Source organism: Periplaneta americana, chromosome 14, assembly GCF_040183065.1.
Source record: "Periplaneta americana isolate PAMFEO1 chromosome 14, P.americana_PAMFEO1_priV1, whole genome shotgun sequence".
Taxonomy (NCBI): Eukaryota; Metazoa; Arthropoda; class Insecta; order Blattodea; family Blattidae; genus Periplaneta; species Periplaneta americana.
Window position 1 is genome coordinate 139,211,204 of NC_091130.1, and position 25,557 is coordinate 139,236,760.

Sequence of the window (25,557 nt, forward strand, 5' to 3'; positions counted from 1 at the left end):
TTTTTTTTACATTTTCTGTAAGCCTACAGTATAGTCAATAATACATAACTTTTTAATATTCAAATTGTTTAACAATGATCGGTATATATTTATGATTTTGATGAGAGTAATAAATGTATTACCGGTACCGTCCTTGGTAGTAGTAAGTTGTGAAAAACCTTGGTAGCAGGAGTGTTACTGCAATAACACTCAAAATAATGACTGTGGTAACATTCTTGGACTCACCTTCACACAAACAACTACAGACGTGGACAAATTATTACACTAAATTAATTATATGTGCAACGAAGCTGTATTTATCGGCAGAAATAATGAACAAAAATGTATTTTGCACAGATATAATGAACAGAAAATTGAGTCTGGAGGTTACTAATACACTCAGGAACAAAAAAAACAAGACACTTCTATATTTGCTTGTATTTTGTTGCCAATTATTTCAAAACGAAACAAAACCCATTTAAACAAAATAGTGTTTCATTTAGCACCTTATACGACAACATTTGAAAAAAAAAAAAAAAAAAAAAAAAACTCTGATGAGAAAATTTACAAAAAATTACAAAGGACGTATAACTATGGCATCGTTTGGTCTAACTGTTTTTTCATTTTATGGTGCCTTAAACATTAAAAACTCTTTTTAGTAACGGGTATTACCCCCTCTGGCTTGAATAACTGCATCCATATGTCTTGGCATGCTCTCAATTTGGTTAGCAATGTCTTCTTGAGGAATAAGTTCCCATTCTTCGCCAAGTGCTCGCCTCAACTCTTGTAACGATTCTGGTCTCGGTCGTCTATTCTTAACACGCCGTCCCAGCATGTCCCACACGTGTTCAATTGGGTTCATGTCTGGACTCCTTGCTGGCCATGGAAGAACATGGATTCCCACTTCTTGGAGATAATCTCCGACCGCATGGGCAATATGCGGCCATACATTATCATGCATTAAAACAAAATTATCGCCTACAAATTGGCCAAATGGCACAACATGATCAGCCAAACATTCATTTATATACCTATCAGCTGTTAGTCTTCCATTTTCAACAAAAACCAACTCTGTACGAGCATCCGTACACACTCCTGCCCAAACCATCACTCCACCACCTCCATACGGCACATTTTCGGAAATGCAACACTGTGAAAATCGTTCTCCCCTCCTTCTCCAAACTCTTTCACGCCCATCAGGTGAGCACAGATTGAAACGGGACTCATCGGTGAACAGAACACAGCTCCACTGTCCATTTCTCCAATCCCTGTGATCATTTGCAAAACGCAGTTGTTCAACTCGATGCATCCTGAGAAGTCTGGGACCAGTTGCAGGTCTACTTGATATCAGTCCACTTGCTTTCAACCTCCTCCTGACCGTTTTGGCTGAAATTGGGCGTCCATGCATGTTAACAAATTGCTGGGCTACACTAGTAGCTGGCAGGTTGCGCTCCCTATGAACTCTCAACACCATATACCTGTCTTCATTTGGATTTGTAGCTCTTGGACGACCCGAACCTGGTCTTCTGGTATATTCTAGGGTCTCTCTATACCGTTTTATGGCATCATGGGTTGTGCTTCTAGCCATATTCATAACATTTGCAATGTAACGTACACTGTGTCCATCATCGTAAAGGGCTACAGCTCGAGCCACATCTTCAGGTCGCATCTTGTTTTAAGACAAATGTTACAACCCCACTTAATCTCAGAAAATGTAAAAATAAAGAAATAACGAATGATAACGATAATGAAGCACAAAATGGTTGAGACAAAATTGTTATAGCTGAGACTCCGAAAGCAAAATTGGAATATTTGGTTGTAATGGCTTGTTTATAAAACAAAAAACAATCAACAATGTATACACGTCTCCATAACAACAGATGGCTACCATAATATTGTATGAGAAGATAATCTTTTGCAAAATACCAGCAAATATTAAAGTGTCCGGTTTTTTTTTGTCCCTGAGTGTATTTTGTGAACATTCCCTTATTCTTTATTAACATGTTGATTTTGTCAGGGATGCTGGAAACCAGAGTTTGACACTTTCTTTGAATATCAGCATCATTTAGCCAGATATCAGACAGTGCTTAAATGAGTCCATGTTTTGTTATAAGCTTCTTTTTGTTCACTTTCTTCTTCAGTACAGATCACAGATTTTCAATTTTGTTCATGTCCGGTCTTCTTGCAGGCCATGGAAGAACAGACTGTTGCTTCTGCAGTATATCATTAAAATACCAGTACTACCAACACAGCCAGACAAAATTTACTTAACTATTGGAAAAATATACCAGAAGATGTAAACAATCATATTTACAACAATAGAGACTCTGTGAATTATAATGATAGTTGATATGACGAATTATATTATGTTTCCAAGAAAACGTTTTAGTCTAATAATTTGTCCACGTCTGTAAATACTTGCCTCCAAATTTACAACCACACCGCAGCAACAATATGTATTCCAACAAACTACACATAGGGACTAGGTAGAAGGAAATTTATTATCTACACTTCAAAAATTAAAAATGACACATGTGACATTTATTATGTTCATGTATATCACAGAATCATACACCAACAAGGTCTGGTACCAACTCTACCATAATTAAAACATTCAAATATATGATATTTTAACATTTTGATTAAAGATATCATATATCTAATATTAAAAATTCATATTAATCCACTATATCAACATGAATACTATATTCAGTGTTAAGTACAGATGGTTAAACTTGACAGCCATTTATTTTGTACAGCTACCTCAACGCATGGCTAACAACTTTCATGTAATAGCTGTAGTCTCCTGCTACAAGTATTACATAACAATGTTATAAATATCAGATCTACAAACAGTCATTCACTATCATATAAAAAAATAAAACACTCCTGCATCATCCAAAAAGGACTGCTTGTCCTTTTTATGAGATTGACTTGCTATCACATATGAAGAGTCCCTCTCTAGGGACCATTACTAAAGAACTGAAATGAATGTCACATCAGTTTACAACTCTTGGAACATGGTCTGATTTTGTGGCATTGACAGAGAGCTACGAAAATAGAATTTACCGACAAATTTTGTGCCTTCTCAGTAACTTCCTACATAAAGAAGCAGTAAACACAATCTCATGAGGCGCAGTGGAGTTCATTAGCAACATGCATACCCAAATAATTACCAATAAAACTGTTAGTAATAATCTAGTCAAATATTCAAATAAGGTGTTTAGGTTAAGTCTGTTAATGTATGGCCTAATGGAAATTTTTCAACCTCTGATGGTTTTAAAGCGCGAAAAATCGCATTTCGAAAGTAGGGAACCTGCATTCATTATCTCTGCTGGTAAGAGAAAGAAAACCTTTTCATTTTGATGACAAGAAATGGTCTGTAAATTTTATCTAGAGTTGTTTCATTCACAACTGCTGTTCTTTTACAGATCTACCACACGGGAACCTGTTTTTATTTTACTTTAAAATCCATCCTTTTCTGTCTGAAAATACAAAACCAAATGACCAACATATTAAACACATTAAGAAGTTAAAGTAAATTTAAAATATTTTTAGAAGTGATCTATTATTACAGTGATTATCAGGGAAAGGGATTTGGAGTATTATAAAGAATGGTGAAACGTAGTATAGATATTCGTAGCTCAGTGACTGTCAAGCGAGCTGCGTCACGGCGCATGGAAGAGTACAGTCCACTTCATACAAACTTACACGCAACGTCTGTAAATATATTTCAGAATAAACAAATGGAATAGTTTAATGACATATAGTGACCTACATACATAATCTGCATTTCTTTTTGAACTACATGTGATTTTCTTCGCAACGCACAAGACACCAATAAACAACATTACAAATATACATAATTAAATATGAACCTCTGCATCTTCGCGTGTCAGTGGACATATTGATGTTGATAGACAGTTGTCTTCTGTATGGAACTCGCCTCTGAATATGTAGATCCAAGCGAAATGGCATTTTCAATCAATGCTATGCCTTGTTATAATAAATTGTAAATATTATTTTCAAATTTTCAAAATACAACTTTGCTCTGTTGCAAGGAAGGAAATTTTGTAACAGGGAAAAACTCCGCTCTCCATCTGCAGAGACAATTAGAGAGTACTTGAAACAAGATACGTCAATTAAATTCACATGTTGAATGACGTCATTGGGAAACGTCTTTGTTAGTACATCTGAAATCCGACTAAGAATATCGTATCCATCATTTTTAATCAAAACTTTGTTCATTTTTTCACCAACACGTTTTCCTATTTCACCTTCTACTGCACTCAGTTTATTTACAATAGTCCTCATAATATTTATTTGCTCAACTAGTTCTACTCCTGACTCTCCTAATTGAATAATGGCATCCGGTAAATATCCAAAATTTGAATTAATATCCGTGACTTCTTTCTCGATTGTTTCATCATTTAGCAGTTCCTGGCATATTTGAATCATAGCCGCGTCATCAGTATCGAAAGACTGGACCACTTTCTTCACAGATTGGAGGTGACGTGCGTAATAATTGCAAGCTTCTAACCATGACCCCCATCTCGTAGGAACTGGACATGGGGGAAGGACAATTTAGGGAATTGTTTCCTGAATTTTGATACTTGATCTGGAGGTTTTACAAATATAGTCTTTCAATACTGTATTGTTAGTTGGTTTCACTTTCGGCATTGTACCTGCACTTCACTACTCTGAACTGCAAACCTGCACGTTGAAGTTCTTATGCGACAACTGTCCCGTTCACCTGTTGTTGATGTGTAGAGACCTGCGAGTATGTCATGGAGGGGAGGGCTTGGTATAAAGGGTTGTAAACAAATGACTGTGTAGATGCCAATACTAGCTTTTACTACTCCAAATTCCGTTCCCTAGTGATTATATATGATAGCAATATATATCCACAATCACTGGTTAATGTCAATTAAAAAAAAAAAATTCTGGTTTCTATTTGTCTGTCAAATGTAAATAATCATATTTTATGAAATACAGAGTGATTCACGAAGATTATTCCATACTCTAGGATCTGATTTGTGAAATCATTGCAATGAAAAAAGTTCATATAAACATAGGTTAGGACGTCTATCATCCAAATTCACATTTTTTTAGTGTTCTGTTATCTATGTGCATGTGCATGTGCATGACAAACATTGTGAGTGTAATGTAAATAATAGGAATATTATGAAAATAATGCGAATTTTGTGAAACTAATGGCGAATTCATAATATCACATACTTCATTTAAAGTTATACACTTAAAGAAATTTAAATAATACATAATTGGTGATTAATTCTAGATATGTTTTGGTATAATGACAAACTGCTTGTTTTCATAATCATAGCTGGCTTCTCAATAATTAATATACATATAAAACATTCATTCTTTTTATGTTATAAATGTAATTGTTTGATCTTTAAGTTATATATTATTAGTGTAAGTGTTTGACTGTAAAATTATATTGTTTTATGTGCGAAAATGTATTCACACAGCTTCAATTTGTCTGTTAGTATAATTTTTGCACTAGGTACCAGTACTGATCAAAATGTGGCATCATCTGAATGTCTGGTCTGAATGTCTTTGGTCTGAAATTCACTTTCAAGTGCAAATCGGTCCGAATAAAAATGATTCACAACATAGCTTTTTCTCCTCTCTCTCTCTTTAAAAATACTCAAATATTTCGTGAAATATTTATACTAGTAATGAAAATATTTACTATTCCCAATTATGAGCCACTAACAAACCATAATAAATATATTTGTATCACCACCACCACCATCACCTATAATTATTTTCAGCAATTAATGTCAATTCCTTGGTTTTGTATCAAAGGTTCACTCCAAGTTAATCCAACTTCCTCAGGAACAGTTTCACATAATTCGAATTTATTGTGTAACATATTTCGAAGGATATAGACAGTTCAAAATAGCACATGTTGTGATTCCTACATTTTTACTTTGTCTGACAGTTTGACAGGTTTTGTGTAAATCTTCTTGATACATAGCCAAGAGATCCAATTATAACTGGTAAGCATGTCTTCAAACCCCACATTCGCCTTCCCTCAAATGAGAATGACATTGTTATATATATGATTTCAGGTATTTTTCAGCCTTCTTTGACATCAAATTCTGATGATATGATTCAAATGGCACAATTTTATATCAGAATTACGGATTATCTGATTTATTATCCATTACATACTATATAATCAGTGTGAATTTGTTGATTATACAAAACTGTATGGTGATTCACAGAAACAACTGGCTTTGGAACATAATTATACCAATTCTTACATGTATCAGAGACGATGTAAGTGAAACGCTATCTACCAATAAAGACGTTAGTTTTCAAACTTCATATTCGTATTCATATCACTCAGCGATAATAAGGTATGATAATACTATATGATCAATTATTTTGGGATGTTCTCTACACTTCTGAATTATCTTCAATATCATTATCGTCATTATATTATTATTATTATTATTATTATTATTATTATTATTATTATTATTATTATTATTATACTAACTAGGTATCTGAATTAAAAATATCAATGCCTCAAAATCAACTTCAACCTTCAAACCGACATGCAAACAAAACCATTCTTTCCCATTAATACTAACACTAGATGCTATTAATGTCTAGGCAATTAACTAACAAGACAACAAAGGGATAAGTAGAAAAAAGAATACAATACTAGCAAAATTATCAACTCGTATTGTTTAGTTATCTAACATACTGTGACACTCAATATCAATTCTAGCGCTAGCTGCATCATCAGATGAAACTTGCGAGAGAAGATAATGTTCCCTTGGCAAAACTTAGAAAATATTTCTAAGGAACAAGGGTACATTTTCAAGAAACCATTAAGTTAGGTCTCTCATTATTGAGTGCATTTCTAAATTGTTCATTGTCCAGTGCAATCCGTAAAGCACTTCATGTAAAATATGGATCTCTATGGGAGTAACATTTTACACCCTGTCCCAGAAGTCTCTGTGAGATAATGTAAATAAACTAAATAAGAGACGACAATCTGCTTCAGTTTTAGTTAATACATGGGGACTATAACTTTTTTAGGTTAGGTTTGCCTACGTATGTAACTTAGGTATTAATATTTAGTACCAGTATTAAGTTGACTTGTTCTATATTTACGTACCGGTACATCAACATGGATAAATAAAATATTATTATTATTATTATTATTATTATTATTATTATTATTATTATTTCTAACGTCGAACAGAGCATTTTTATCACTTTCACAACTGAGAAAATACAGTACAGGTATAAGAAATGTCAATATGGCGCATGAATGATCTTACAATAAGCGAAAATTAAAAAAGAAACGTTTAATATTTAATCTCCAATAAACTCGACGACTTTTGTGTGAGAGAAAATTTTGCACTCCCAGTTCTGCATTAAGGGGAGAGGGTGGTATTTTTCGGTGAAAAATGAATAAATTAAAAAAAAAATCTTTAAAATACTCTGTGATATGTGTGGAATGCATTGCATAACATTTTGTGGGTATCTGTGCCCTTATCGGATGTTGAGTCGCCATTTTTAAACTTATGGATTTTTAAATCACTCGCCCACTTTTATTGTTGTTTCCGGTAAATTAAATTTTCAAAAAAAATTTTTTTTTTCTTTAAAATACCCTTTGATATGTGTGGAATGCATTGCACAACATTTTGTGGGTATTTGTGCCCTTATCGGATGTTGAGACGTCATTTTTAAACTTCCTGCGCTATGGATTTTTAAATCACATGCCCACTTTTATCGGTTTCCAGTAACTTCATTTTTTTTTTTGCTACATTGCCAGACAAAAATGGATATAATTTCTGAACTATTAAAGATACATGCAGGAAATTTACAACACACATTCTTTAGACTATTAGGAAACTTTCCTCTGTAACAGAATTTTGTTAATTGATTTCATTTTAAAAATACGTCCGTTTGTTTGCAGGAAAGGAAATCAGAAAATTGTTATTAAATTTCAATTTTTCAAAATATTTATATTTGGTTAAGTTGCCACAGCTCTCTACATACAAAAAATTAATATTTTTCACCAATTAGGAAAAAAGTTTTAAAACATACCATCCCCTCCCCTTAAGTCTCTTACAGATTTCTCCATAAAATGCAACATGTAATATTTCTCACTTTTGCTAGTTTATACTTTTAGGAACTTTAACTACTTTATATGGCAATTAACTGTTTCTCAAATAAAAATTCTTACTTTCAATGTAACAATGCAATCACAATGTCATTATTTTTTTCTCAATTACAAAAAAGGCTCCTAAAACTTTATGCTTACCGTAAATGACTGAACTGTTTCATACAGTTGAAATATATCTCAGATTATCTCTGTTTTATTTTATTTTCCTGATTATTAATATGGGATATAGAGATTTATGGGACAGGGCATATATATATTTTTTTTCTCAGAGAGAATACAATAACAAGTCAATATTTCAATAAAATGCTTCTATGACAAATACTACTGCACTGCCTCATGGCAAGCATCACGTAATACTCTGTATTAAACTGTATTACTTTTAAATTAATACAAAATCCGATTTTGTCATTCAGACCTGAGTATTTGCCTAAGCAAAGGCAAGAATACCGAAAATTTTCTTCAATATAGTTATAAAGAAATTAGTAAATAATAATTGTTACCCAGCATAGTTCCAGTATATGGGATCTGTTACACTTCGTTATCACTTCAATTTATTTCGTTTCAATACAACTATTTCTTGAATGGAAACAGATATTGCTGATTTAATTATGAAAAAGAAAAACACTATAAATGTGTACGGTAACTTATAAAATGGCTCATGGCTCATGACAAAACCTTCTATCAGTATAAAAATTTCAAATAGTTATTACACATATACACGCAATATTTTGATATCTAATGAACATTATTTTTGTAATTTCATGTTAAATATATAAAAGCAAACAATGTGACAGTATTTTGTTATTACAAGGAAGTATGAGCTGGTATTAATTTCGTATTTAAGACACAGGAATATCCCTGGTGCATAACAGTAAGAAATATAAGGTATTAAATCACTGATTAACTTTGTAACTTCTTTACTGTGTTAACATTAGAAAATTGCCTGACTGACAAGTTTCGAAGTGGTATTCGTCATTGTCCCAAGCCTAATGAAGGTCCTGTGCTATCTTCTGGTTTCCTGTCGTGGTGGGGTGTGTTCATGATTGTGTCGAAAAGGGTGTGTGTTTTGAAATTCAGTTAGGTGTTCAGATGTGCTGTGGGTATGTTTTTGTATGTTTATAAATTTCATATTGTTCTAGAGCAGACGTCTCAATAGGGCCTTCTCGGAGCACTTCCTCCTCTCTCTCTTTTTTTTTTTAATGTAAGAGTGGAACAAGAGGTGCGAGCAGTTCGTGTATCTCCGGATGATGTCATTGACTGCGACGTTTGAATAGACATCTGCAACCGCTATGATGTTGTCTCCATCTCCGAGAAAGAATGTCCTTATTACCGCAAAAATATGAAGAAATAAAAGCTTTCATAGAGAAAGTGAAATTGTGGGAGTCAATTTACCACTTCATTAATCTAATTGTTACCTAATTTGAATCAAGACCAGTAACAGAAGTACTGAAGGATTTGAGAAAAGAATTTGAGACCACATTTAAGATTTGAATAGTACTAATTTAAAATAATTGTGAATTTCTAAGATGTTTTGGTTGTTGTCAATTTTATTGAAAACATTACGAAACATATATTATTATATTAATATTGACGTATCGTAAGAATACGTACCTTAACAACCAACATGTTTAATTGTAATTTTATTATTACTATTTAATTGAATTTTATTTTATTAAATATAGTATAAACTTAAAAAAAAAAGACATACCAAAAATCATTTACTAGAAATGAAGTATTGTTGTTGTTTAGTCAACTGAAGAAAGGTCTGAACCTTACAAGTGATATCAACAAGACACCACTTATGAGGCAACTAGGCCAGGAGATAATGGGGTAGGGTTGTCAGTTCCTTGTGCTTAAATAATTACGTAACATGTATGGTTGTTCATGCTTCAGATTTCTTTTTACTCATTAATATATAATTAGAAAATAAAGTTATTATTATTATTATTATTATTATTATTATTATTATTCTTATTATTATTACTGCAAACTACTTAAGAAATTTTATTCCTTCCGAAAACAACCGTCTATTGTGACAGTACAACTCAAGTGCAGCTTTGTGGAATTTCTCCCGCTACAGTTGCAACTTAGCTCACTCATGTGTGTGACATGAATCAGCAATCGGCTATCTTCGGGTACTGCGCTTATCTCTTCAGCTGACTACGCTATCTACACTTGCTCTCTGTAACAATTTTTATGCGTTGGCCTTGAGACGCCTGTTCTAGAGTGTCAAGTTTCTAGTTTTTTGACTGGATGTGTAGTATTTTCATGTCAGTGTCTATGTTGCTGTAGTTGTTATTGGAGTTTGTGATATGTTCTGCGTAGGTTGAATTGTTATGTGGTTTGATTATGGCTGTGATAATTATGTTCCTTGTAACGTGTAATTTTCTAATAAGTTATAAAGTTAATCAATTATTATATAAATGTTAAAAGTGTGTATGCAACAATGAAGTATAAGGTAAATGTTAACTTATGTAACCTACAATTTATGAATACTAGAAAGACTGCCATTTAACCTTTCCATGACCTGCACTATTCTCTATTAATATCTTGCATAAACAATCACACAGTGTAGAACTACTAATTAAATTATTTAAACATCATGGCAGCCAAAGAGGAAGCATACTCCTTGCATCCCATCAAATCATAGACATTACTTCTTAAACAAACGTGCATTACACTCAAATCATTTAGAATAAAGCATGTTCCGATAATTATTTTCAGTTCTGGTACCAACAGAAAATTAAAAAGTAGTAAAGACCCTAAATCTGAAACAAAACATTTTGAATTAATTTGTACACTACATCTGTGTAACATTAAAATACTGTAATTAACCACAACATTGCTATGTTTCGTAACAAACGTTATCAAGAATTTAAACTGTAGGTTAAATTATATCCATACATAATATTTGTGAATGTAAAGTACCTATAAACTTTCACTTGAAATTTGTTTCATATAAATTGCAATGAATTAAACTGATAACCCTAACATACATATCTCAGGTAAAATACGCTGAAAAAATAAAAAAGTTACTTTGTAACAGATTTAAAGAAAGCAAGCCTTAGAAATAAATATTTAACTTTCTAAGAATAAAGAGAGATAATGAAGTCCATGTTTCCTCGTCATTGACAGAATTGAAAATGCTCCAAAATTCATAATCTATGGATTGGGAAAATAAACGAATAAAGTTCCACAAGATTTAGTAAGTATATTTAAAAAGAATATAAGCAAAACAGAAATGTGGACTTCTAGCTATTACAGCATTAGTATTTGACTTTCAAGTAACAATATGCTCTTTTTCACGAATTGTGCAAGAAATTTAAGAGATATTTTTAATCGCATAAAACCTTTTATTTACATAAAATTTACATTATTTATGTGCCTTTTCAAGTTTGAAATACTATTTGAGAGGATTCGTTTTCTTTATGTCTATTACGTTCCTGAAGATTTGTCAATGTATCTAGATACCGGTACATTTTCGTTATTTCATAATGATATAAATAAAAAAACTCACAATAGCTTCTTCATATTCCTTAAAATAGGAACTGGAATTAAATAAGCAAGACTGTTGATATTAATTATGACATACATTAAAGTATTTTGGGCAATTACATTATAATTTATACTGTACTTAAATAAATATTACCGGTACTTTTGTTAGTGCAACAATTAGAAATGAAACTCATGGGCTGCAAGCAAATGAAAAACCTTTTTACGTACAATATAAAAGAATGTAATTCACACGTCAAATTAACATTTAGGATCACTTTTGTCAATGCGTGGGCCTACATAGTACAAATGTAAAGATGTTACTTGCTCGTCAAATTTGACATCTGTTTTAAAAATATGTAACAGATTTCCTATTGCAATATATTGGACATTCACTACATTATTTCTTTTCTTTTGCTCATATTTTAAACATTATGAGTTCATTGTTTTCCATATGTGCATAGAGTCAACCTACAAATATTTTTAATCTGTGATCCATAGAAATATAATTATAAATACTGACACAGAAATAATTATATCCTGGAAAATTTCTTTCAAATTTTCAAATGTGCAAGGAAGTAAATTTGTGCGCGAAAATGAAATATAGTAACGGAAAAAAGAGGAACAACAGAGGTTTATTTCAGAAAACTGTATGTTTCTAACATACTGGTAACTCCATTACATTTTAAAATTTTGTTTTCTTACTTGTAATATTAGTATTTAGCAGTTCGCATAGAACATACAATCTGGGCACATTTTTCCATCAACGATAATATGAACCATTTCCATTTACAAGTATGCACGTGATGGTAAATAATATCTAACTCCACTTAGCTATAATTTCAGAGTACCAACGTTTCTATTTCATAAAATATGGCTACTTGATTTCAAAAAGTAACCATTTCTTTTGTTAGTGTTACCTCATTATGTTATTAAATAGTGTCTCGGAATTTGAAGTTATTATGGCACAATGATTTGGAGTTAGGACTAAATGGTTATCATATCCCCAAATATATAGTATCATTTTCTGAACTTTTTCGTTAACATTTCATTTTTACATACTTCAATGTTTTACATAGATTTTTACAAACAAAAAATAAAAGTATGTTTATAATCATGATTTTTATATATAACATACTTTATCTGTTATATTTCAAGATAAAATCGTTTCAGTTTAATATATTAATTTTACTGATTACTTTTATACGATTCTACATTTTACTTTTCATTTCCCGAAAAAGTGACTTCAATAAAAGATTTTTTAAATTAGTTATTCAGTGACGCTGTATCAACTACGAGGTTATTTAGCGTCGATGGAAATTGGTGTTAGCATGATGATATTTGGCGAGATGGAGCCGAGGATTCACCATAGATTACCTGACATTTGCCTTATGGTTGGGGAAACCTCGGAAAAAAAACCCAACCAGGTAATCAGCCCAAGTGGGAATTGAACTCGCGCAACTTCAGGTCGGCAGGCAAGCACCTTAGCCGACTGAACTACGTCGGTGACTTTCAATAAAAAATGTCCAAAGCTAAAGGTATCACCATATTCTGGGTCAGATACTGAGTTGGATTTATTTAATTCTGTTCAATCCTACGAAATATGACTTAGAAATTAACTCCAATCTTCATACCAATTGTAACATGAATCAGACTATGTGCTAAAAGGTTATGTAGAAAGGACTGGTACATAGAGAGCAGCATATTCATATAGGTTTCACTCATTTCGAAAGAAAGTATCTACGATAAAGTCTGAACAGAAATTAATTTTACATTACTATACATTATTGCATATCAAGTTGGCTGTTGATTAAATTGACGGATTTGAACCTCAGACGTGTATACAATAAAATGACTTTGTAGTTCGGTTCGCTTATTAAAAATGAAGGCTTCCCCCTCCCTCATCAGCTAACACGTATCTATAACTAATACCACAGTCTAGTATATACAGTCGCGAAGCTTGAGTTGTTGATGGTACTAGGAGCAATAGACTGTACCGGTACTATTTTGCATTGTCTGTGATGAGGCGATAGTAGCGATCCTAGTGGTTAGCAACTATCTATGGATGCATATTTCCTACGTACTGAGCTTCGTCACTGTATATACTAGACTGTGCTAATACTCTTGTTCAAATACAATTCAAACTGTTGCAACTGAAAGTCAAACTGCATGTGTTATCAAATTAAATTTTCGAATATACGTGTATGTAACTTACACAGAGTTGCCATATTTTGGTGCTTTATATGATGAAGGATAATTTTGAATTACTTTTTCATACTCTCTGCAAAAATGAAATCCGTTTTCGTCAAATACCGACAGTTTTTATATAATTCCTTAAGTTCTCTATATTTAAATTTCGTGCGTAATCTTATACTGCAATCGATATAATCTATCATAAAGTGACTGAACACGATCGACTGTAAAACAACAGACACTTCTCGAGTTGTCTAGCAGTACACAGAAGCATTACAAGCATATGACGATAATTTTGCAGTGAAATGAAGATCATCCTGCCATCTCTTCCCATTAAACTGGAAATAATGAAACATTTGTGAAAGCACTGCATAAAGATGATGATTGTTTTAAATACATATGTTCCAAAATTTTTCTTTCTCTCTGAGACTAAACTTAAAGAAGTAATATTTGTGGGACCCAACATAAAGAGTTTGATGAAAGATGAATACTTTGAAAATTTAATAACCCACGAAGAACGACTGACTTGGACAGGATTTAAGAATATGGTAAACAATTTCTCGGGGAACCGGAAACCAGCGTATAAGAAATTACAAGTATGGACACTTCACGTTGGTACCATTGATGTAGCAGGACTGATTTCAATGACCTTCAAATCAGTTTGAGCGTGAGATTCTGCTTTTTCCCTACAATTGGCGCTGACATCACACCAGCTAGCAGTCGACATAGTGGAATATAATAGACATACAATTAATACATCTAGGTAAATTATGTACTCAAATAAAATAAATTGGATGGATGAAATAATAAATCCGTCATTATCTGTAATGTCTTAATGTCTAGACTCTAGAGTTCCTTTATAATGAGAGTTGAGACGTTGACCCCAACAATATTAAAATGTGTAATGATTTGATAGCACTGAAAATGGAAAAACAAAACTCCTATGAGAAGTAAAACCATATGCCTATATATTGAATACAAATATTAAACGAATTTGATACATTATTTCATAATGTATTATATTATTTTATAATACCAGTATAATTTATTATATATAAAACATAAAAAGTTATTATTACGACTAGTTTATCACTGAGAAATAAAGAAAAGCTGTTAATCTGAATTTATTTGAAGCAAAGCCATTACTGGATTATGCAGAAAGGAAGGTGATGTTTGGATCCTGTGTCTCAACTCTTACATTCAATTATTATCGAGGAACTTTTAGTGTGTGCTTGATTACACTAACCTCTAGCACTTGAAAGTGGAACTACATGCCGGTGCACAGAAAAACAAAACAGGAAAATTCGCTCACTGTCCATTCTATACAATCTCTATTCACTGAGGAAACACCCAGTTTTCAAAAACATTGTAGAAAATACGTTGGTAGCTATGAAAAATTTAGGATGCAATATGAGTATTAAAATTCATTTCCTTCCTAGCTATCTTGACTTCTTCTCTGATTGTCTTTGAGATTACAGTGAAGAACATTGAGAAAGGGTTCATCAAGACATGAAAGAAATAGAAAAGCGTTATCAAGACAGGTGGGATGAAGTGATGATGGCTGACTACTGTTGGTCTATGAAAAGAGACAATGTGGAGCTGCAACATAGAAGACAATCTCGAAGACAGAACTTCTAGATGAAGAGGAAGCGGTGTTGAAAAATGAAATGTCTGCATGAGACTTGGAATGAGTTGAACCTAAATTGTGAATATGAATGGAACAACTGGATAATACTCACGACAGAGCAATGTCGATAGTCGATGTTACTCACTGGCCACTAGTCACCGGGCCGTACCGAGCCGTGTCAAACGAAGACAATCAAAATGGTGGTAGTAAAATTCGCGACTATATTCTTAAATAAATCACTCTATTAGTCAAGTGCAAGATTTATGAAGTACAACGACGATGTTTTGAACGCACTAAAAGAAAATGCTTATGTATTAAGATCTTAAAGTAGGTTATGACAACGAAATAAAGAGGAAAAAGCTGTGGTTCACGGAATATCATTTAAATAACGGAAAGTAAATTTCCTGTTAATGTTCACCAAAGCATTAAGTACATAATTATGACCGCGTTGCAGTTTTATTTGTGGCCTAGAGAAAATACCTAGCCTTTTACGGAAAAAAAAACTTTTAGGGGCCATGAAATTATTCACCGCTTTAATTATATTACCGTCTATCAATATTACGAAACAAAAACTGTCATAAAGACCATGACCGACTAGAAACATCGATACCAAAGAGACAAATCCATTTGGCCATGATGAAACAAAAGAATATGCGAGAGAGATTTTAGTTCGAGATAAAATGGACACACAATTTTGATGACCATATTATTAGTAACTGGAGATCGCTTGTAAGATCTGTCTTAATCTTCTATGTAGAAATGTCGTCCAAGCAAATTGGTGGTCCAGGGAAAAATCATTGCAATAGATGAGAGAAATTTCTCCTTCTAACGACACCACAGACCAAAATCATGTTCTTATGTTGGCAACATTGTGTATGTAGTTAAATTTGGTGGTAAATGTAATGGCTCGGTTCAAAGCTACTGTGGTAATTCTCCAGTATAGCGTAAATATGTTAATATTGCATGAATGGAGCTATAAATATGGCAATTCTTCAAATCATTATACTATTTTTTTCATATGTGATAGGCAAAATCTGACTTCAGATCCTTCAACAGAAGCCAGCAAATAATCAAAATCAACCTTCGATATTAAAAGCCTTGAACCAAAATTTAATTTCGCAACTCTGTGTTACTAATGTAAATGCGTAGGTAACTATATAGCAAATGATTCCTATGTGGCAACAGTGGCTATTCAGAAGCAAGAAGGCGCTATTCTCACATAGCGAATCACGATTCTGACCACATTTTGATCTTGAGATGAGGTAAGTTATGTACAACATCACATTACTCTCTCTTTGTAGATATCCTGCTTATTCAATGTTAACATATGAATTGTCAGTTAGCATAATTGTTAGTAAAAGGATGTGAAACAAAGACAGGGAGAGAAAACCACACCTTTCATCCAGAACTATCTACAAATGCCTATCCCATTGCATCATCTTCTCTGGCTTGTTTCATGTTATCGACTAAATTACTAACACTGCCAACTGCTCAATGTTGATAAAAAGTACTACAACTACAATAACACTACTAATACTTTTTAAAAGTGTAATTCCAAGCACAGGGTTTCTATGCAAATACTCATTATCAAGGTTATATCTTACAAAAAAAGGAAAAACAAACTCACCACATTTTAAAAATTGAAACAAAAGCATGTTCGTTAACAACCATAAGCAAAGTGAGGAGCCAGCATCGAGTTAGGCCTTGTTCTGTCGTTAGTATCTCAAATGAGTGGTTGCTTTGATTGCTTGTGCTATTTTCTGAACACTGTCATGACTAAACAGTCTTCATGTTTCAGAATGTTGTTCTCTACAGTAATGTACATGACTCAAAGACACACGTACAAGTATATGACCAAACATATGGGCTCCTTCCCTTCATATTTTACCTCCTCCTCATCCAACACATCACAATTATAAAACATCCTAAATAGTTTTAAAATATCTTGCATAAAGCATCCATGCACACCGTTTTCTGACCTAGAAAATCAACATTTACCTATAAAATAACATTTCTGGAGGGAGCAGGGAGTAAGAAATATGCAATTGTGGTCACCGAGAGAACTTCCACCTGCAGCAGCAATCTGGCAATGTTATCGTCAGAGTCTCCACACCGAAGCATAGACTTGCTTCTTTCATGGTATTGCCAGTAGGGTTCAACTTTGATCCATGCCCCCTCCACCTCCTAAGGAGTCTTCAGGCCGGCCAGAAGGCGCAGACTCTGCAGAACCTGACGATCCAGGCGTGGAACTCGTGGGACTGCCCGGAGTGTCAGAGCTCTCTGGTTTGTCTGTGAAAATACGAAGCCAATCATATAGGAAAACACAATTAGTGGTTGCAAGCTTAAAAAATAGTTTCAAAGCTTAAGTGAACATACAGGTTGAAGTTCCCGAAATCAACAAAGAGATAAGAAAAAACATGAGAATAATGGTTTCGAATTATACTCGTAGATTGACAAATCGAACTGAAACCCTGACCGAATTACTACGTGAGCGCTGGCTGTCTTGGGGAGGAGCAAGTGAGAAAGCACGGGAGGAAGGGAGAGAGCACTATGCACTATGTACTTGCAGGTCCACTCACAGTTTGTCAAACCTGCTGACAAAAGCATTAAAAGGTTGACTAGTTGCCTGCAATGCTAGCATAATGGAACCTTCCTAGCCGACAGTCGAGGCAAAAATGAAGAATCCGTTATTGTGGTAATACTGGAGAGTGGTTCTTCTATTGATCGCGATGCCCACACACACCCTCTCAGATATTTACGTGGTGATTGGTGACTGAATGACGAGGAGCGAGGGAGAGAGAAGAAAGAAAGAGAGAGATTCCAGAAGTTGGCGTGTTTTACGGGGTTTCACTTGAAGTTGTCAAACTATACACGGAAGCAGAAACAGCATTGAGTTCTATGAGCAAATATGGCGACAGATAAAAAGTATCCCTTCTTCATATGACTTGAGGCTTTCCCGGCGTTTGATACAGAATAACTCTTCTCAGGTTCTCAGCCAGGTGAGTTGGAGATTAGCTTCCAAGCTTTCGACGGCTAGCTCTGCCATCTTCTTCAGGGAATGAAGTGATGTGGGACCATGTCTAGCTCCCGATTGGCTGCCGCGTCCACCAACCAGAATGCGCCTGGTGGTCGGGACTAGGAACTAGCTCCTGATTGGCCTGCAGCGGGAAGCCCTACAATTGCATATATACCGTCTAGACGTGGTCCCACATCACATCCTGCCTAAGGTTTTTCCGTGGTTTTCCTAAGGCGCTAAGACAAATGTCAGGATGAGCCCTAAAAGAAATGGGCCATGGACCTGCACACATAACCCCATGAATCTCCCTAATTACTCTAAATTAATTAATAATTACATCTCTCCCCTCTCTTCGTAATTGAGCCACCATAAAGCCAAATGGCTGGTCTCTAAATTGAGACGATTCAACAAGGCTCATGACAACAATCACCTCCTACATAATAGCCAAATTGGCTAGTCTCTTATATGAGACAACTCATCCTGCCTAAGGTATTCCGTGGTTTTCCTACGGCGTAAGACAAATGTCGGGATGAGCCCTATAAGAAATGGGTCACGGACCTATATGCCCTTCCCCATATATATTCCCCTTTTCTTGTAAACGACGTATGCCCTAGTTCAGAACCCATAAATTGTCTATTATATGTACGAGGTCACTCAATTAGTCGCAATTTGAAAGGACAGGGACCTCTCAAATTGCAGATTTAGATTTCACGGCGCTTCTTCCGACGGCCTTCACATGCCTTGTCATCGAACAACAGATGGCAGCGTCTTGCCATCCTAACGGCAAACACCAGCCATCTCGTCCTCGCCCCGTTCCGTGATCACTCGATCAAATCTCCGTCCCCCTCGCGTATGTGGTACCTAAATGTCCATTTTCGGTTTTCCCCTTCAAAATTTTCTAGAGCTCCTTCAGTGGAGCAGCGTAACCCGGAGTGAGACTAGTGGCCAACAGGCTTGGAGCTCACATATTTAGTTTTGTACAGCCCCCAACCCCTTGCAAGGACGCGTTTTGCGTACCTTTTAAATTTGTCCTCCCAAATCTCTTTCGATTTTTCGATTCGGTCCCACATCACTTCATCCCTGAAGAAGATGGCAGAGCTAGCCGTCGAAGGCTTGGAAGCTAATCTCCAACTCACCTGGCTGAGAACCCGAGAAGAGTTATTCTATATCCCTTCTTCGTTGAAAATATGTTTAGTTCAATGACTGCATAGCTAACAGGATAACCTCCGGAGGAATGGGATGCAACCATAGTTAGAATAATATACAGAGCGCGTAAAGCTGCACAGAAAGCTGCTGAGGGCGTATCAACATAGAAACACGGATTAGTCGCGTGACTTTGGGACGAACGCAGCCGATTTCTGTTGACTGACATAGGCGTAAAGATTTTTCATAGAAAATACTGTGATTTTTTTTCGATCTAGCACAATAACTAGAAATATTACGCTGTTCCTATTATACCTAGGAATAATAAAGTTCACTGATTGCCTAAACTCCCGCTATTCGTCCTATATTATTATTAAACTTAATGCCCAGACACGTGGACTTGGTGTAAGACCACTGGTCTGCTTACTTCCCGATTTAATTCATCTTCAGACTTATATTCAAAGTTTTTCATGTCGCTGCATTATTAATATGGTAACAGTTCATCGTAATATCTCTATTTATTTGTCCATGGCAATATTAGTCTTTGTAAAAGAATTAATGGCAAGGAGAACGTGGCCTGATGTATCATTATAAGGAGAGGAACAAATTGACCACCACCACCACCAATAATAATAATAATAATAATAATAATAATAATAGCCTAATAATAATAATAATACTTACTTACTGGCTTTTAAAGAACCCGGATGTTCATTGCCGCCCTCACATAAGCCCGCCATTGGTCCCTATCCTGAGCAAGATTAATCCAGTCTCTACAATCATATCCCACCTCCCTCAAATACCTTTTAATATTATCTTCCCATCTACGTCTCGGCCTCCCCAAAGGTCTTTTTCCCTCCGGCCTCCCAACTAACACTCTATATGCATTTATGGATTCGCCCATACGTGCTACATGCCCTGCCCATATCAAACGTCTGGATTTAATGTTCCTTATTATGTCAGGTGAAGAATATAATGCGTGCAGTTCTGTGTTGTGTAACTTTCTCCATTCTCCTGTAACTTCATTCCTCTTAGCCCCAGATATCTCAAAACCTTATTCCTTTGCTGTGGTCGTGTCAGAGAATCAGTCCCATTCCGAGGCTTATTTAGAGGTTTCGTAACAAGCTGTTTTTTTTTACAGTGATGGGTTGTTAGCCCTTCGCCCAACCCCCAAGCTGCAGGACCACCGTTCATCGGCTGTCCGCGACTGCTTACTCAATATATTCACAGCTACCCACCATATGTGGAGGCCGTCTCCTCGATTCGTCCTATACTTTTATTTATTAAACTTAATGCTCAGACACTTGGACTTGGTATAAGACCACTGGTCTGCTTACTTCCCGATTTAATTCATCTTCAGACTTATATTCAAAGTTTTTCATATCACTGCATTATTAATATGGTAACACTTCATCGTAATATCTCTATTTATTTGTCTATGGTAATATTAGTCTTTGTATAAGAATTAATGGAAAGGAGAACGTGGCCTGATGTATCATTATAAGGAGAGGAACAAATTGACTACCATCATCACCAATAATAATAATAATAATAATAATAATAATAATAATAATAATAATAATAATAATAATAATAATAATAATAATAATATCGAATATATTATTATTGGTTGTGAAACTTGGACTCTCACTTTGAGAGAGGAACAGAGGTTAAGTGTGTTTGAGAATAAGGTTCTTAGGAAAATAATTGGGGCTAAAAGGAATGAAGTTACAGAAGAATGGAGAAAGTTACACAACGCAGAACTGCACACATTGTATTCTTCACCTGACATAATTAGGAACATTAAATGCAGACGTTTGGGCTGGGTATGGCATGTAGCACGTATGGCAGAATCCAGAAATGCATATAATAATAATAATAATAATAATAATAATAATAATAATAATAATAATAATGATTTATTTTAGCTGGCAGAGTTAAGGCCGTAAGGCCTTCTCTTCCACTCAACCAGCAGAAAGTGTATATACATATGCATGAACTTACAAAGAATTCAACAATTTGATTTAGATGAGAGTTACATGTATACAAGAGTTATTTACGAATTGAACAACAAAATACTAGGAACTATTAATTAAACACTGAAATAAACTGTGTAGCAGAATTAAACTAAAATACATAGAATGTTAATATATTTCAGATGATATTAGATAATAGAAAGAGATTATTATGAGACAATTTTGAAAATGCAGCACAATCAGGATGATGTCTAAAGAAAAAAGCAACAGTGTAGTCAGTAATATTTTAAATCAGTATGACTGGAGTGAAATGCTAATAAGGTTATCTTTTAAGTTGTTCATAAAGGTGTTTGTTGTCTTGCAGCCCCTAATACTTTGTGCCAAGGAATTCCAATGACGCGAGTGTTAGTTGGGAGACCGGAAGGAAAAAGACCTTTGGGGAGGCCGAGACGTAGATGGGAGAATAATATTAGGAGGTGGGATATGATGATAGAGACTGGATTAATCTTGCTCAGGATAGGGACCAATGGCGGGCTTATGTGAGGGCGGCAATAAATCTTCGGGTGCCTTGAAAGCCATTTGTAAGTAAGTAGTAGTAGTAATAATAATAATAATAATAATAATAATAATAATAATGTCGAATATATCATTATTATCATCATTACTTACTTACTGGCTTTTAAGGAACCCGCAGATTCATTGCCGACCTCACATAAGCCGCCATCGGTCCCTGTCCTGAGCAAGATTAATCCTCTCTCTATCATCATATCCCAACTCCCTCAAATCCATTTTAATATTATCTTCCCATCTACGTTTCGGCCTCCCCAAACGTCATTATTATTATTATTATTATTATTATTATTATTATTATTATTATTATTATTAAATGACATTGTGACTTGAGTGATTTTACCCTCTTTGGTGATATCTGCTATTCGTTGGCAACACTGAAGAGACACCAAATTAGCTTTTTAGAAACTACTGTTACATATACGTACCACTAGTTGTTAATTTCTCAAGGCATTCTGGGAGGTTGCTTGTGCTCGTGGCTGCGTGCTCGCCCCTGATATCGGCCAATGCATTCCGTCGCCCTGTACGGCCTGATGAGAGGAACGCCTCCACCGGGTCTTTGTTCGAGTCCGGGGACTGCTCTGTCATCACGGCCAACATTTTTGACACTGTAATAATGCAAGAGAAATATCGTTACGACATGCCGTTACATTCTAACGTTTTTCCTCAAACGTGTTTGTTTTAATAGTCTGTGCATAAAAAATTTGAATTTATGCATGAATCAGTGAACACGAGGAAGGTTTGGAACACAGAGAAAATGGCAATGAAATGAATTGAACATTTATTTTATCACAGAAATATAAAGTGTTACAAACTAAAACTTATTTTTCTTTCAACATGGAAAACAAATAAACGTAATGGTTTATTTTTCTTTGTGTTGGTACAAAGTACGACCTCTTCTGGTATTGTTGTGAAATTTCTGTGTTAAGTAGGCCTATATTACCTTTCTTCCCACCATAATCTGAACACACGCTCTCGTCATGAAACAATACTAACAATACCATCCCATCGCACCTCCTCATACTCATCTTCTTTCACAATAGCCCTGCCAAGACTCTGGAATTCGCTACCTGCTAGCATCAGGGACTGTCGAAATAAAATTGAATTCAAAAGAAAACTTACTAGTCAGTAATTGATTTCTTGTAAATAGTTTCTTTAATCTATCACAAAATATTTTAATATTCAGTAATTTCATCACTATACAATTTTGTTATTCTAGATTTAATTTGTAATTCAGTAAATATAAAATATTCTTTGTTTCTCTATGATAAATTATCTAGCTTTAATTATTCAGATAATCTTTCCGTAGTTTGATTTTATTGCAATTGTAATTGTAAATTTAATACTAATTGTAATGTTATTTGTAATTGTAATTGTAAATTTAATACTAATTGTAATTTTATTGTTAATATTGTAGTTGGAATCTCCTGGTAGAGGGGCAGAGAAGGCCTGACGGCCTTATCTCTACCAGGTTAAATAAATAAAAATAAGAAATACTAATTAGACTAATATCGTCTTTAGGAAGTAAGTCCTCTTCCACTTGGACAGTTCTAATGGAATCTAGAAGTATTTTTGTAGCTTGTGTGGTCTATTAAAAGCAGCAGTTTTCACCATCTTCCTTGCATGCTCAACCCAGTTTATGTCTGGTGAATTTCATGCGGTTGATATCAGCTTCCTTCATTAATTATTGTGCTGTACTGTAGTACGTACGATATTACAGTGCAGGAATTTTGCGTTACCATATGTTGAAGGATGGGTGGAGCGGAGAAAATATGATATGCGTAAATAATCACTTAGGGCCGTATTCATAAACGAGACTTTGGATTAAGACTTTTCAAAGTCGACTTTCGTTGTAAAGTTTAACTTTGTTGAAAGTCCTATTCTTTACATTGTGCAAAGAAAATTTTATCAGCATCGAAGAAGTCGGAAAAGAAGAAATTAGTGTACGGGAAGTGGTTGGCAAACTATCTTTCGTTGGAGGACAAGAGTTTAAGAAGTGTAGTTGTTTAAAAAAGTGTTCAAGAAAAAATGCTTGTGCAAATCATCTTCCATGTTGTGTAATTCTAAATATCATAACAGCCAATCTTGTTGTAACAGGAATTAATATTCATAATGTTTGTTTTACTTTATTTGTGAACCTACACTGTTTGAAGGAAGGTAAAGGCTTTGTTAATTTTTATATTGAATACTATAACAGACAGTGGGTAAAAACTATAATATTTTTCACTATTTTAGTATGGAATATTGTTTATTATAATCACATTGGAATGTAAGAATATTAAAATAAATAGAAATTATTTCAGTAATTACTAAGGTGATTTTTATTTATGTTTTAAATAGATCCTAAAACAACAATAAAAAGGTGAATCGCAAAAAAATATGTAAAATTTTTATTATATTAACACAATTTTACCACAGCTGATCGATAAATCTTGAGATTTACCAAACTTTCTTGGTAAAAGTTCAAAATGTATATATCTAATAAGATATTTCGGGGTTTTACCGTGCTATAACGGTAAATGTTAGGTTATACCGGTAAATTCTAAGATTTACCGATCTTCGTACATTTACAGTAACATATACATCATTAAAGTACATTTGAATATTTCAGCAATATTTTCTTATAATTATATCTTTTGAACAATTTGTGTTACAGTGTCAAATTAGATCTCAAAATATTCGGGAATTATCAATTCATATATCGTCGGTTTACAAGCAAAACCTGCTTGCATTAAGTCAAAAATATTACTTCTGAGAAAAAAGTGTTTTTCTTCTGAAAAAAAGTGAATCTTCAAGATATTATTTTTAGTAGGTTATTTCTCTTTGAGTGTATTTCATTTTCTAATTCTAAGTTTATACATGCACTATGTATATTATATACTCCTTTTTCTCAGAAGTATCAAAGACAACTTCATTTTCTGCGATTTCGAGATATTGTTTCTCATAGAATTTTGTGTGCTGAAAGAGATTCTGGAACTGTTTAGGTTCAAAAACGGACAAAACAGAGCGAAAACAGCACTTAATTGTGCGCTTTAGAATCAAAATGTAGACAACTCCACTGTGGCTTGGTTTCAAATTGGGGCTGTTCCTTCAGTAGCCAATCAGCGTATTCCGAATCTCACCGGTCCGGTGGCATCAATGACGTCACGTTGCAGCGAAATAAGGAACAAAACTGCTGGAAGGATCGATGGCTGTCATGGCGACTGTACAAGTTGTTATCTGTGCTATGCTAGCAAAATTTTGCGAAATTTTCGTACTCCCATCTCGTTCAAAGAAAAGATAGCATAAACAATTTATTTCTTGAACCGGTAGTAATAACTGGTCCGTTGACATGTTCGCTCATAAGCCATTAACATATTGTTTTTACGTTGTGCTCATTACAAAC

The 25,557-nt window shown here is 34.2% G+C and overlaps 1 protein-coding gene across 3 annotated transcripts in view; it reads right to left on the reverse strand.

The window, feature by feature from the left end:
- Nucleotides 1–2,498: 2,498 nt before the first annotated feature.
- LOC138713759 (uncharacterized) overlaps nucleotides 2,499–25,557 on the reverse strand; it is a 567,666-nt gene continuing 544,607 nt past the window's right edge. For all 3 annotated transcript variants that reach the window (XR_011335985.1, XR_011335984.1, XM_069846151.1), the window contains 2 exons: nucleotides 22,601–22,780; nucleotides 2,499–17,756 (listed from right to left, as the gene is read on the reverse strand). Coding sequence is in view for 1 of the 3 variants with exons in the window: in XM_069846151.1 (XP_069702252.1) it covers nucleotides 17,623–17,756; nucleotides 22,601–22,780 (314 nt within the window). In the remaining 2 variants the exon portion in view is untranslated. The remainder of the gene's footprint in view (nucleotides 17,757–22,600; nucleotides 22,781–25,557) is intronic.